The sequence below is a fragment of the Mercenaria mercenaria genome, chromosome 6, assembly GCF_021730395.1.
Source record: "Mercenaria mercenaria strain notata chromosome 6, MADL_Memer_1, whole genome shotgun sequence".
NCBI classification, from domain to species: Eukaryota; Metazoa; Mollusca; class Bivalvia; order Venerida; family Veneridae; genus Mercenaria; species Mercenaria mercenaria.
Genome location: NC_069366.1, coordinates 11,054,678 through 11,070,184, shown reverse-complemented (window position 1 = coordinate 11,070,184; position 15,507 = coordinate 11,054,678). Strand labels below are relative to the sequence as shown.

General features: G+C 34.9%; 1 protein-coding gene across 4 annotated transcripts; it reads left to right on the top strand.

Moving 5' to 3' along the window:
- The first annotated feature begins 3,641 nt into the window (after nt 1–3,641).
- On the top strand, nt 3,642–11,976 carry LOC128557585 (uncharacterized). Of its 4 annotated transcripts, none has more exons than XM_053545093.1 (6): nt 3,642–3,781; nt 5,078–5,137; nt 5,891–6,008; nt 7,856–8,097; nt 8,930–9,846; nt 10,058–11,976. In XM_053545093.1, the coding sequence occupies exons 3-6, from the start codon at nt 5,897–5,899 to the stop codon at nt 11,334–11,336; spliced, it is 2,550 nt and encodes an 849-aa protein (XP_053401068.1). In that variant the 5' UTR covers nt 3,642–3,781; nt 5,078–5,137; nt 5,891–5,896; the 3' UTR covers nt 11,337–11,976. The 4 variants fall into 4 exon arrangements, with proteins under 4 accessions (XP_053401068.1, XP_053401071.1, XP_053401069.1 ...); XM_053545094.1 differs by lacking the exon at nt 3,642–3,781 and adding an exon at nt 3,829–4,288; XM_053545096.1 differs by lacking the exon at nt 5,078–5,137 and having other exon boundaries at nt 3,674–3,781.
- Nucleotides 11,977–15,507: the final 3,531 nt, after the last annotated feature.

Sequence of the window (15,507 nt, the reverse complement as noted above, 5' to 3'; positions counted from 1 at the left end):
TCCATTTATATCATATACTTTTTGAGCTACGTTTGTCACAAGGCGAAAATGTGCATTTTTGACTATTTCAGGAGCAATAACTCTGAAAATAGGGGGTGAAGGCATTCAAAAAAAAAAATTAGGAGGTGCACAAGTTCATATCATGATAAAGTCTGATGCAAGGTTTAATCAATTGATATGAAATATTTTTTTGAGTTGGGCGCGTCACAATGTGAAAATGTGCATTTTTGACTATTTCAGGGGCCATAACTCTGAAAATAGGGGGCGGACTCAGATGAAAAATAGAAGATGCGCCAGTTCATATCATGATAAAGACTCATGCAAGGTTCAATCAATTTATATTAAATACTTTTTTTAGCTAGGCGCGCCACAATGGGAAAATGTGTATTTTTGACTATTTCAGGGGCCATAACTCTGGAAATAGGGGCGGCGAGGTGCGCAAGTTCATATCAAAATTAAGAATCATGCAAGGTTTCATGAATCTATATCAAATACTTTCAAGCTAGGCGTGTCACAAGGTGAAAATGTGCATTTTTTGCTATTTTAGGGGCCATAACTCTGGAAATAGGGGGCGGAACTAGACAAAATATAGGAGGTGCGCAAGTTCATATCATGATAAAAACTCATGCAAGGTTTTATCAATTTATATCAAATACTTTTTGAGCTAGGCGTGTCACGAACTTCGGACGGACGGATTGACGGAAAGACGCACAATTAATAACCCTTACACCCCACTTAACCACTAGAGTCTGAACGGACAAGACCAAATCTATATGCCCCCACCACTCATGGGGGGAGAGGGGGGGCACAAAAAAACCCTAACATTATCAATTGTTTAAGTTAAAATAAACGAAACGATACATATTTAATAACTTTATAATAACATAATATACTAAGCCGCATTAGCTCTAGTGGGTAATAGAGTACCTCCTATTTGAAGAGTATTCAATTCCTACCATAAACCTACTTTGACTGCAATTTTCGGGGGGGGGGGGGGAGGGTTCAAGGCCCACTGGGACCAAAAAATTTTTTCCCATATTTTCCTTTTTTTCTAGTAACTTTTACTTCTTTCAAGGCTTATTATGGATGTATTGTACAAAAGTGGAAAATTTTCATTATATAAGCGATTTCTTGCTGTTCAAAGTGAATTTACCTCTGAATCAGGAGGGGTAGAGTTAGACATCTTTAAAAATACTGAGTTACATGCGGTAAAAGTTCTCTATTTTGCCTTCGTTCTTTAAATTACATATTGTGGAAGAAATGCAGGTAGGTTTTACTTCTGCCCGAAGGTTACTTTTGAATGAAGTGAGCAAAGTTCAAAACAGACCCGCATGATTCGACCTTAATTTTTCACTGTTGGAGTTAGAATTCTGTCTTCTTAAATCTGTTTACTTGAGGCACACTAGAAAAAAATTATATTTACAGGATATTTTTTGTTTTATAATTGTTTAACAATAGATTGATGTTTCTTTTATCCGAAAATTAATGCTGTAATGAATTCTCTGCAAACGTTTTAGATAGTGGCCATCACACTGAATTTTGTCTCTACTTGAGCTTGAGGAAATACCATAAATTATACAAAATTTACAAGAAACGGCATGGTAAAAGTTGTTTAAAATTTGCAACACAGTGCGAAACATTGTCAACTTTAAGAATATACCAAGCAAATGCTATTTTTTAAACATTACTATTAGGGGTCCAATACCTTAAGTGCACTAGTCATTTGTGTACATGTATTTACAACTATGCTTTGCACGGAATGTCACGGGTCAGAGGGTTAGGTAGACTGCCTTTACTGATCACTATAACCTGACGCTGAGTTCTAAAGTGGTAGTATATTCATGGCATGTTTTGAGGCCAATAGGTCAAATGTCAAGGTCACATTGACCCAGAACAGTAGAACTTTTGTGTACAGTGACCAAATAATTTCTGTTCCTTGTGCAATTACTGAATGCATCAAGGGGGCCTTTCGAGTTCTACGAGCTCTTGTTTCCACTGGGGTAGCTGACATTTAAAGATGTTTTAAACAAAACACACACGAGATATGAAGATACAATAGCGGTACGGACAGACCAAACGCGCATATGCATTGATTCTTAATTGTCATACTTATTTAAGGAATGAACCATGTAATGGTGTACCTCCTTTTTAAAGAGTATTCAGTTCATACAATAAACCTACTTTGGCTTAAATTTTTCAGGGGCCATAGGTTCAAACCCCACTGGGACCATTTTTTCCCCTTATATTCCTTTTTTCTAGTAAGTTTTTACTCTTTTATCAAGACTTATTATCGCTTTATTGTATAAAAGTGATTTTTTATTTGATAAATGATTTCTTACTCAGTTCAAAATGAATTTACCTCTGAAACAGAAGGGGCAGAGATAGACATCTTTAAAAATACTGATTGACATGCGATAAAAGTTTCCTATTTCGCTTTACTCTTTAGATTACATATTGTGGAAGAAATGTTGGTAGGCTTTACTTCTTCCCCAAGGTTATTTTTAATGAAGTGAGCAAAATTTAAAACAGTTCCACAGGACTCGACCTTACTTTTTCAATTCTGTCTCATTAAATACTTTTACTTGAGATTCCCTAGAAAAAATGATATTCACAGTTTTATTTTGTTCAACGTTTCTTTTATCAAAACTAATTGATTCTATGCAAACGTTATTAATAATATCTGTCATGTGTTTACGAATCGGATAGAAATATCCGCCCCGAGGGCACCTGCGCATTGGGCGGTAATGAGGCTTTTTTCTTGCATATCGTATACATGCTAGCATTTCATTCTGGTAGATTATTTTTCTTGCATACCGTATTTTACAAATAATAAGTAGAAATATTTACGTAGCACTCTTTCTTATAGTAGAGAATGAACACAAAGTGCGGGAAATTAACGTCCATAAGCAGAAGTGACTCATGATGTTTTGCGTTACGCACAATAACAAAGTTCCACTTTAAATTTGTTTTATCGTTTGTAGCGTAACGTTATGTTCTTACGGCAAACTAACGTATTTTGAATCGGGAAATATACTATAATGAACGGAGAGAAACTATCAAGGTACCTGCTTTTTTCGTACTTTACATAAACAATATATTATCAGTGCATGAACCACTAGTTGTCATTAACAGCACGTGAGTCACCTGGCATGGGGTGCCAGATGGGTTTTGCCGGCATGGGTAACATCACCGGAAACGCCAGTCCGGTGTGCAAGAAAGACAGTGGCCATCACTTTGGAATTGAGCTTATGGAAATGCCATGAATTATACATTAAAAAAAAAAAAAAATGGCACGGTAAAGGTTGTTTAAATTTTGCATACAAGTAACATTATTTTGAAAATTTGAAATAGGCCATACCTTAAAAATGTTATCATATATATATATATATATATATATATATATATTTATATATATATATGTGTGCGATAACATTTTAAAGGTATACCTTAAAAATGTTATCACATATGATAACATTTTAAAGGTATGGCCTTTTTTAAATGTATTCAAATATAGCCACACTGATTATAAAACACATCACGTTATCATTTGGGCATAGTAGGGTATAACAATGGCTCTGGTGCAAGTGGCTCGTTGAATCTATTGTTCGGGCATAATAACTTGCTATTAACGAATGACCAAGCACCGCGAATAACGATAAATGATTTATACTGGGATCCCACGTAGTTACAAAGGGCTATTTTTAGATAATTGATATTTGATTAAACATATGCTGATGGTTTCAGGCTTAAATCGGATTTATATATTTTTATTAATCTACAGGTAAATTATTCATTTATAACGATAATTTATAAATTTTAAATTCATGCTGTTCATCACACTTTTCAAAGCGTATGTGAAAAGCTTGGCAGCACAAATATTGATTTGGAAATTGAACATTCTTGTACATGTTTGAATATATTAAATCTGAACTATAGCCAGAATATATTTTCCTTCTTTAAGAGTTATATGTTTAAGAGGGATTCGAGCAAAGGTTTGTAGTATTATACCTTAACAGTGGGGGCCATGCAGACCCCACACCTCTCCCCAAACACAATTGATTCCTTTAAGGACACGTCAAGGCTGAGATATTTATGCATTATTGCAATACACAATCGGTATTTAAATTGTGTTTCCAATAATGTACTCATTTGATAGATCCTCAATATCTGTGTGAAAATAAGGGATGTGCTTTGTATGATTGCAACACTTTGAGTTGCTCTAGTTAGTGACAAATGACTGAAACAATAGGAATTCTTACGTGATTTGGATAGACAAAACGACAGTAAGGTAACATTATATTATTTTATTGTTTTAATTTATGAGTTGTAAACTACAATATAGAAGATCCATTTTTATGAAATAACAGAATTTTTTTTAATTAGGTCACGAGTCATCATACACCTGTCAAAATTTGTCATTAGTTTTCACGAGCTGTCAAAATTATTTTTGTCTCTCCATTCTGCATATACATTGTTTTTGTAAGTATTTTGGTAGGACCATGTAGTGTGTAACTTACTTTACATTCCACACTAATATTTGTGCTTGAAATTGCTTTGTTGAGCTCACAGAAGTCGTGTAAGAATTTCTATTGTTTTAGTTTCTTGTCTGTAATAAAGGTACCAAACCTCAGTGTTATGATATAAGAATTGTTCCTTTCTTGTGGACAAAGGAAACTATTTGGTTGAATCAGAACATAACGATTTTTGGAAAGAATTGAATATTCTTTGTTTTCTATCATTCACCGGAAATTCAAAAGGTAATACCTCCTTAAATAGCTCTTGTATCAGTCACTCATATAAAATTCAGCTGGAAGTTTGCCATAATGATCATGTCCATAAAAAATGCTGATTTCATAAAGTAGGGCTAAGGCTTAAATATATTTATTCATGACGTATTAAGTACAACAGATATATTTTCAGAAATATACAGCCAATTACCGATAACCTCGTACTGAATAAAAGCCTGTTTATTTAATTGTTTTCTTTGTTCCATACGTCAAACAGCCTTTACATTTTCGGTCAGTGTCGGTTAATGTACTCGTAAATACTTGGCTGGTGTTTACATTTTCTTTTCTAGTGTACACAGTATGCGTCAGGGTTTAATTCACATTCTTCGCATGTAGTACGTTATTCTCGTGTAAGTATAAACTATAACTCATTTATGCTTTATATTGTGTTCAGACGGTACATCCGTACTATTCTAGTGTCATCGCTAATTGGTGGTTGAGAAAAAAAGTCCATTAAAATATAATTTAGCTTGTATTCAAACTAGGCAGTGGAATGTAGATTTAAGTATAATATATAAATGCAAGAGTCATAAATGTGTATAATAAATTAATTGTTGCATTATGGGAAGTAAATATGGATGTAAGAAACGCGATAACCTTGGAAAAAATACATAAAAAGAAGGCGTGCAGATAAAAGAAGGAGATATAGAATTCGCAGGCATTCATCCATAAAGATTCCATTGTTTATAAAAACTAAAGGTAACATGCGGTGTTTTCCCGCCAAAATTTCAGATTTGGTGGGGAAGCCATAATTAGACTTTTAAAACCGTAATAGATCTATTCCACATGTTTGTTCACACTAGTGAAATAAATGTAGAATAAGTTCTGATATAACATTAAAGTCAGCATTTCGAAGTTTAAAATCAAATTTGATCTTGAATATTTGTATATAAAAAATGTAGAAAAGCATAAGGATTTGAATTTGATTCTATATCTACGAAAATATTCTCAATATTTTCGTAACCAAATCATAAGGCAAAGAAACCTTGAGGAATAGTAATATCTGAGATTCATCTAACGGCCGCTCGGAAACTTTGCACGTAATAAAAGTTATAATCTGTGTTAGTTTGCTTTAGACACTGTATCTTTTTATTGTATTCCAGAACAAGATGGAAGTAAAAGAATACCTGCATGTATTTCCCACATGGGAAATATTTCCACGTGCACATTACTTTAAGAATCGCTATGTGGATTTACATTTACGATTTAACAAAGTTATGAGTAAGTGTTAATATTTTTCTTATGTAAGACCTTAATACTTGTGAAAACGAAATGAATAAACCAGTCATCAACTATTAATTTAAAGAATGTGTTTTAAATACACATTGGTATTATGTGAAAACGTTCAAACATTTCATATATTTGTTAGTATAACGAGTATTGAAGGCAATTGTTTTAAGATATTTGTCTAATTTTATACGACCTTGTATTGCAACCTTGTATGTTAACTAATTCGCCTGTGCATGTTTATATATTTTTTTCAAACATTCTTCTACATTTTCATTTGAGCACTAAAGATACTTGCCCTCTTTATCATTATTTTCTTATAAAAAAGTGTTCGATTATGTGCCTGTAACACATTTTATCTGGAGCATTAAGCATTGAAGGTACTTTGTAAAAGTTTTCCAATTGACTGACAGGGACCATTAATAGTGCATTTTGACAGGAAAAACACAAGACAGAAATGCATCAACAAGTATTTACCCTTACCAAAATAATGTATATTGATGTTATCAAATAAATTTATGTTTGTTTTCATCCAATTTTCGATGAAATAAGTCCGATTTTAGTGGCAAATTAATTTGGTAAACATAAGAAGAAAATGCCGGAAGTGCATAAGGGGAAATAACTTTAACGAAATGTATTAGTTGTGATTAAATTACATTTTAAAACAATCTGGGACTGGAATTATAAGCATTTGTACACTGTTACGTCCGTTAAAGTAGCGCACCAAAAAAATTTGCCTTGAATTTTTTCAGTGGGGCGAGCGCAAGTCAAAAACAAAAAAGAAATATTTTTGTGTTTCTGAAAATATACGAGCGGCAAATCCGATGAACAACTTTTTAATTTGGTCCGGCCTAAAAGACATTTGATCGTTGAATAAAACCAAAGCACCCATCAGTTTATTTGTAACTTTCCTGAGAAAGGGTATATGTTTTAAAATAAAAAAAAATATTTTTGCAGTAATCAATTTTGCTGAAAATCTAGTAACATCTCAATAATATATGTGTCTGTATGTTTGTGAAAATTTGTAAATGGGCTATTAGTGGTATGAAAAAATATTGCAATAAATACAGGTAGATTGTTAGAGTTTCAGTTAGTATAATATGAAACCTGGTCAGACGTTTATCGTTATAAATACACCATGCTAGGATTGAAACTGGGTCATCTGGGGTCATACATTAAGTCAATAGGTCAAATCATATGAAACATTGTTAACAATGTAGAGGACATACTTTAACTTGCTCTTTTTTAACCCATGTTATAATGGTTTCTTCGTTAAATCAAGGTTAAGTTCGAAATTGGGATGCCTAGGATGAAAATAATAGGCCGCAAGGTTAAATTATACAAAAACCTTGAAAACACGAAAGGGCTGATGTATATGAAACATGGTCAAAATGATAATTTTATGACAATAAAAACAGGTTCAAAAGTTGGTCATTTGGATAAGAACTAGTCTCTATGTCAAATAATAGTGTCTACCTATCTATATGAAATCTTGTCAAATATTTCACTTAATAATATCTAAGGTCGCAACCCGATCATCATGAGAGGTATTCAAAGTCAAACAGTCAACATCACGAGAACGATTTAGGGCCATCATGGCCGTCTTGTTTTTCTCTACAGGGTAGTGTATTCGTTAAAAGCTTTACATGATCAATAAATAATACTTCACTTTACATTACACTCCCCAGTCCTGGTTCAAGGGCAAATATCATACTTTTGCTCTGTTAGTAACTAAAATAAATAAAATTGTGACTGCCAGTGCTCTGCACTCAAGTTAAGACTCTGAGGTTTCTCTAATATAATTTATTTGCATAGATACACTCTTTGAATGTGTATTTCAGGTGCTCTTCCGAAAAGATTTCACCGTAAAAACTTGATGTCCCAGTTAGATATCTTAAGTCGGTGCCTTCGAAGCTTCTTTCAGGTCACTGTTATTGGAATGGAAGACATGGCTGCTGGGCAGTTTATTGTCTCAACTGAAGCACTGGAGAAACACACCGACCTGCCTGGTCCTGTCAATGAAGGAATTCACATATGTATATGTCATGCAAAAATAAGAGATCTCGGAGAATTAGGAAAACAGGTAAAATGCACCCCATTATTTCCCTTATACTTCTTATACTTAGAAATACGACTACAAGTTCTACTCTTGTTATTAGATTATTCTTAGGTAGTTTAAAAATCCTTTCAATAACATTTTATCGTAACAAGAAATTTAGACTTTATGGAGGTAGATTTCTCTATATCCCTTTAACCCTTACCCTGCTAAATTTCTATGATGAATTTGTCTATTTTTCAATTTGGACAGTACCATTAGCTGTTAAAAGGGATGCTTACCAAAAAGATACTGACTGATCAGACTGCATGGATGTGCAGGCTGATCATGATCTACACTGGTCGCAAAGGTAGAATCAATCATGTCCAGCATGATAAGGGTTAAGATACATTTTGAAACACTATTGGCAGGTTACTTCTATCCGAAGTGATCCACTTCATTAACACAAAAACATGTGTTGAAAATATTAAGTTGATCATACCAGATATGCTTCTATCACTCGTTTACCTTCAGTTAAAATGAAGTACTCTCCAATTCCTTTAAAAATGACTTTGTATGTAAGACATTGGATATATACGTATTGGCATATATATTTATGTAAGGTATTTCTATCATGTTGAAAAGTGTCATGCATGAACTGAGGGTAATCAGCATTGTATTAGACATTTACAGTTCTTCCGTCTTTTTCTATTGTCAGTGTTTCATTGATGCATCAGGGTCTATATTATTGACAGATATAGCAGGTTTATTGTTGAGATACATATTATCTGTAGCCGGGAAGACATTGCCGACGGGTCTGTTTTGTGGAAAATTCGTTCGTAAACGTGTTTAAAGGTGGTTTAATTCATTGCATTTTCAGGATATTGGCGTCATAGTTGACTCTGTATCTACAGGTTTTCTTCAGAGATGTACAAATTTATCCAACATATTTATTTTTTGTGAAACAAAAAATAACGAATTTAACGAGAATAATGCAGAAAAGTTTCGCACAGATCTTCTTCTCACACTGCCGAAACTGAACGAACATTGCCATTATCCATTAGAAATTTTGATTGGACCGAAAGAGGGAAATCTTCCGTCGTCAGTATCTAATGCAATTGAGAAACAAATCATAGATGGATTCCGCGACGCATTTATGTTTCTACAGACATTCGTAAGGAAAGACTGTGTTTCGTATCAAGAAAATGTAGATATTTTAGAAAGTGACATAGTTGTCGGTACCATTAAAGGGTTTTTTCGAAATGGCGATAGTTTAGTTGACTCGAAAGCAGTTTCTGAACATATCTCATTTTTTGATATGATTATTCAAACTCTGTGCCATCAAACCATGTGTGCTGCAGTTTCTCCAATGGCAGCAAAACACAACATTCCGGAATGGGTATGTCACGGATTGCTAGAGGAAATCAATTTCGAAAAGGAACTCCAGAAGTCCATGTCGAAAAACACAATCCATCATCTGAAAGATTTTGAAAAATACACACAAAACCTTGTGATCCAAAGAGCTGAAGGCAAAGCTGTTGAAGGATCCAGTCAAAAAAAATGTTTAAGCTTTGATTTCATCTATTATAAGCTTAAGGAAGACTTGTCTGAAGCAGTGACGTCAGCAGAAAAGAAACTTGCCGCTATGAACAGGATAACGATAGTTATGAGGAAAATGGTTTTTGAGGTCAAAGGCTATCTAAAGCAGACAGTCGTTACCATTGAGATTCCTGAAACTGGCCAGAGAGAACTAGCACTTGAAGATATTACAGATAAAATGCGGGAAGATATTATGGGGTAAATATTACATATAAAAATGAAATTGTGAGACCGATTTTCGCTCATGTATATCATTCTTTAATTGATATGACCCTTTTTTACGTCAAGATACATATGCACCTTACGTGAAAATAAGCAGTTTATGATGTAACAAAAATTGAATTGCCATTCAAAACTAGACGTTTTCTTTATACATCCGATTTCTTACCTTGACTATATTATTTTTCAGCACTAAGGTCGTGTATGGCATGGGTACTCTATATGGGCAACTAGAGATTCATTTAAAGATGGGCCTGGATGAAGCGACCCTCACAGACGCAAAAGACAATATTAACCAAATTATGAAGACACATCAATTTTCTCACTCCTTTACCATCAAAACTGTCGATAAAGCTCCGCAAATATTGGCACGAGATTTTTATGAGCAAGGCGATAAAATATTTAGTCCGTTTCCTGACAATGATGAACAAATTCGAGAAGGAACCTTAGGCTGCTTTATCAAAAGTACTGACGGTGTTACTTATGGTGTTACGTGTGCCCATGTTGTTGATCCACACGAGAATAACGAGCACAAAGTTTACATTCGTTCGCCAGATTGTCTGTTTGCAATCAGCAATCCGAGTATGCTAGTTTACGGTAGAGACAAAGATCAATATTTGACAGACTTCGCAGCAATTAAGGTTGTACCTGAAAAACTAAACATGTGTAGTTTCTACTTTAAAGATGAGTCCGGTAATAACAAAAAAGTCAGGTTATCCAATGAATCATCCAGTGAACTAGTTGGCAGTTATGTGTTTAAGTATGGAGCTTCAACTGGGTGTACTAACGGTATTATAGCGTCAAACAGTTATATATTTGACAGTCAATCCTCAACTGAACACCTTGTTATTGTTGAACCATTGCCTGTCACTTCGGACGAAGAATGTAACATTCTTACCAACGGAGGTAGCGATTCACTGCCAAGTACTCAGGGAGAGCTGCCCATCGCCCCTGCTGAAGGTGCCCAGACTGGCATTGAAGAACCAGACATAGTTGATTTGTTATATATCACACCAAAGGGTACTGGAATTAGTTCGAACATCAACCCTAGAAAAGGCGGAGCTGACTTTTCAGATGAAAATACGACAGAAATGGACGAGTTGTCCGCTGGCTTTGAGATTCAAGATATCATACATAGACCCATGACGGAAGGTTTTCCTGACAATGTGTCCGGTTTTATTAGAAATCCAAACGAGAGCTTTAGCGGTGCTCGCAGTGATATAACTGATGACCCAAACGTATTCGCCACACAAGGTGATAGTGGATCAATTGTTTGTAAGAGAGACTTAATCAGTAACGATATTGTAGCAGTATCTATGATAACAGCTGGAGATTTCAAAATCTATGAACCTTTAAACTCTGGATCTGAAAGCGAGAAATGTCTGTCAGTTAGGGTTGACATAATGCTTGATAAACTTAAAGAAAGTTGTGGCACAGACTTTGTACTTTGTCGTGAAATGTCAAACTAATAAGGCAAATGTTTAAGGTATTAGACATTATTGCATCAACATATAATAATTTCGTTTTCTATGTATGACCTCTTTATAGAAATGTCATCTAGCAGCGTAAAGGTGAAAAGCGACATACTTGTATTTGAAGGAACACAAGTATCTCTATATTGTACATTCAAATCATATTTCATTGTGTTCATTGTGTCATTCATTACTGTTAAGTTAAAAATTATTCTAGTAGCGCCTTCCTTGTAGAACTTACCCGTCTCTGATATTTTAGTTTGTTTTACTCCCAGCGTGTCCAACTATATTTGCTTGTAATAAATAAATTAACCAAATGGCGTTACAGATACTCATGTTTTATACAGAGGTATGTTTCCAGGCAAATGTTTTGATGTTAGCGACCTTACCCATCCGGCAACAAACATCTACCAAAGCACCAAGACAGACTCAGCAACATGGTCAAACTAACTGCGAGCGACTTCTACAAATATGTGATCAGCGGTCTACATTATAACCAATTTAGGGATGACAACGCTGTTGTAAATTAGTTTATCAAAATTACTTTTGTTATGGAGCAGGTGTTTGTGATATTATAACATGATACATGTGCCAAATTTGACAATTAAGTCTTTAAGATTAAAAGTTGTGTTTAGTTTGTTGTGTTGCGTAGCAAAACAGTATTTGAATACATTTTGGCAGGAGGAATAATTCATCCTGTAAAGGAAAAATGTTTGACACAGATAAATAAAGATAATTCTATATATTGCAGATGTCACCACAATAGAATGTATCAATTTAGAAATAGTTTGTTTATAGTTGTAATTGTTATTTACCTCGCTACTCTTGAAGCGAAAAGCAGACAACACCTCGGATTTGAGATAGTAATAACGCGTTATGATTTCAACAGAAAATTAAACATATTTGTAGGTGACCCAAATGTGCAAATTGTCACACATTTGCAAATAATCATACATGTGAAATAATTTTACCTCATATGTAAAAACGTCTACTCAAACGTGGAACCTATGTTCTAAATGTGAAAATTACGCCGGTCACGTATGTCATAAACAAGAATGTCACATTGTTTTGGTCACAAATGAAACAAAATAGTTCTATATATTAGAAAATAGTATTTCGCAATCACATTGAGTTATTCATCTAGTCTAAGACCAAAATACTGTGTTTTTTTTCCGAAACAAAAGACGATTTAGCTGGACTGATCTTAACAATGTTCTCAAAGTAGAAGGGGGATTTAGTAATGGAACATCTGTTAAACTAAGTTAAAATGGTAACAGATTCAGAGTACATGGATTAGAATTCTATGTTTCAAACAAATTGGCTTATTTCTCTCATCTTTAATCAAAACATCCTAAGTATTAACAAAATCAAAAGTCACTTGACCGTAACCGATGTGGGTTCGAACCTCACTCTGGGCATTGAATTTTTGATGTTACGATGCCATCCAGCTGACTAACGGAAGGCCGTTGGTTCTACCCAGATGCCCGCCTGTGATGAAATAATGCACGTGGGGCACCTGGGCTTTTCCTCTACCATCAATGCTGGAAAGTCGCCATATGACCTATAATTGTGTCGGTGTGACGTTAAACCAAACCAAAATATAAACAAAATTAGATTGTACATAGTGCAACATCAACATTATTTACAGTGGAACCTCTCTAATAAATAAAAATTAACAATATGCAGACAATTTCCTGCCAAAATACTTTGAAAAGTGGTATTCATATTCAAAAGCAGGCTTGCTTTTCCCACTATATACACACATGGACAACTGACCATGCCCTATGTTGGCAAAAGTTTTGAAGAATCGGAATAATTTGAACAATCTTGGAAGAACATTTGGTGGTCTGATGGTCTAGCGGTAACACGCTTGACTGTCAATCAAAGGGTTCGAGGTTCGAACACGGTCCAGATATTGAAAATTTCTGAGATGCTCTAAAGTGTACCCCACCTAACCTAAAGGCCAGTACTGGTCCTTCGAAGGAAAGACGGTTTCGCGTGCTGTACACTGGGTACGTTAAGGAACCAGATTGTCTATCCGCAAAGAGCTAGTCTGAAGTTACTGGACAAGTCAGTATCTAAAATATCTCTCTCTCTCTCCCCACCCCCACCCTCTCTCTCTCTCTACTTATCTCTGTTCTTTGGACGTTCTCTCACTCTGTCCCTCTGGTCAGATCGCTGTGTGTCTGTACTGAATTTTGCGCCATGCGTGGCTGCCTTTGCGCTATTCAAAGTGTCTTTAAACGTGTTTATCATGAAAAAGGCGCTATGTAAATCTTGTTTATTAATATTGGGTCAGCAGTTAAAATTTAAACAAGATATAATTTTTTCAATTTTCTAGTACATTCCTTGTGTTCAATTTGAAATAATGCCATGCAAATGTTTCCTGTGGGACCCTTTACCAAATCTTTTTCCGATTGGTCAAAATATGTTATGGCCTGGGCAAGAGCAGAAAAAGAACACTTCCCATTTAGGAAGTTAACGCAACACGTGCAAAGCACTCTGCCTCTGACTCTCGGGAGAACACGTAAACAGAGCGGATATCCTGCTCTACACTGCAATAGAAAATGTATCGATATAATGGGATATGTACTTTTATATTACCATTGCAATAAGGAGAAAGTTTGGGATTGTGACTGGCCCTGAGCCACAGCCTTCTAGGAATAATATATTGAAATACATAACATGACGTGTAATACAAAATTTTAAATGTATTAGAACAAAACGTAATATTAAATGAATAGGAAACATTAAATGCGACAACGTTCTGAAATAACTTGCAAAACTTGCAGATAATTCTTTTTAAATGAGAATATATGCAGTATCAGTAGAAATGAAGACGTAAAACATAAGATTTGGCAAGACTTGCTGATTGATCATATCAGGGGAACACGACCACATTAATCGACCCAGTAATCAAAGATATGTACTGGCACCCTTATCCTGAAAAGGAGGTGAAAGCTGCTAGGCTCTTAGACTTTACAAAAGTTTTATACAATTACTGCGACTTGAATGTTTATATTTAATAAAAGTTCGGATATCGAACGTTTCAGTGACAGGTCGATATGCATCACGATATGCGAAAACCAGCGGTGCAATCTGAGTCTATAGGTTTGATTTGATTACACATCGCTGATGCGTTAGTGACTTCAGTACCTACACAATATATCGTGGAGGCTGCTTGACTGCTAGACAAAGAAATTTTGTTCCTTAATCACAACTTCAAATGTATAGTAAATAAAAGCTTGGGTAACAGTACTGGTTTCGATGATAAGTTCATGTGAGCATCGCTATACGAAAACCAGCAGTCAGTCTAGTCCGAGTCCATACTTTTGTCTATACATGGCTGGCACGTCAGTGACTTTAATAACTGGATAAGATACAATGCAAAGTTTAGGCTCCTAGGCTGCTAACTTCAGACTGTTAGACAACAAGGTTGCTATTTCAGGTTGCTAAGCCACTGGACTGCTAATTTCACGCTGCTAAGCCACTAGGCTGCTACCTACACGTTGCTAGGCCGCTAAGCTACTAGTCTGCTATCTTCGGGGACAATATTACATGGAGTACTTGTATGATAATGAATTTATTCTGCGTTGAATGTAGCAATATCATTATCAGACATCCGTTACATAGCACTTGTCTGAAGTCATTGAACTCTGTGCCCAACTCTTATACCCAAGGTCAAGGCCACCAAGGTGTTATACTTGGGTTATTTCTAAGGTTAACGTTTTTCGGCAACCTTTGTTTTCTGTCATAACTTTGTTACTATTGCTTATATCTTACTGTAAATTCACATAAACATTGTTCAGCATACAAACAAAGTATGCCCATTATACCCAAGATCAAGGTAACCATTTGGTTATACTTGGAATTATTTTCAAGTTAATTTTTTCGAAAGCTTCATTTATAGACATATCTTTGGAACTTTAAAAGGTAATGACTTCAAATTAAAGATATTTCTTTATACATAATCATCACCTGCATGTGTGGTTACAATCACCATAACTCTACTTGTATTTTTGACAGAATTATGCCCCTTTCATGCTTAAAGTTTTTTGGCAATCGTCGCTTTCTGGATATAACTTTAGTACAATATAAGATAATAACTTGAAACTTAAAATGTATTTTTATGATCATCATCTGTATGTGTAGTAGGGTCTTTTTTATA

Excerpts from the sequence above, each read along its gene's own strand:
- LOC128557585 (XM_053545093.1), top strand. The coding sequence starts at position 5,897 with ATGGAAGTAAAAGAATACCTGCATGTATTTCCCACATGGGAAATATTT. Across the intron at positions 6,009-7,855 it reads ACGATTTAACAAAGTTATGA|GTGCTCTTCCGAAAAGATTT; the intron begins GTAAGTGTTAAT and ends TGTGTATTTCAG. Across the intron at positions 9,847-10,057 it reads ATGCGGGAAGATATTATGGG|CACTAAGGTCGTGTATGGCA; the intron begins GTAAATATTACA and ends ATTATTTTTCAG.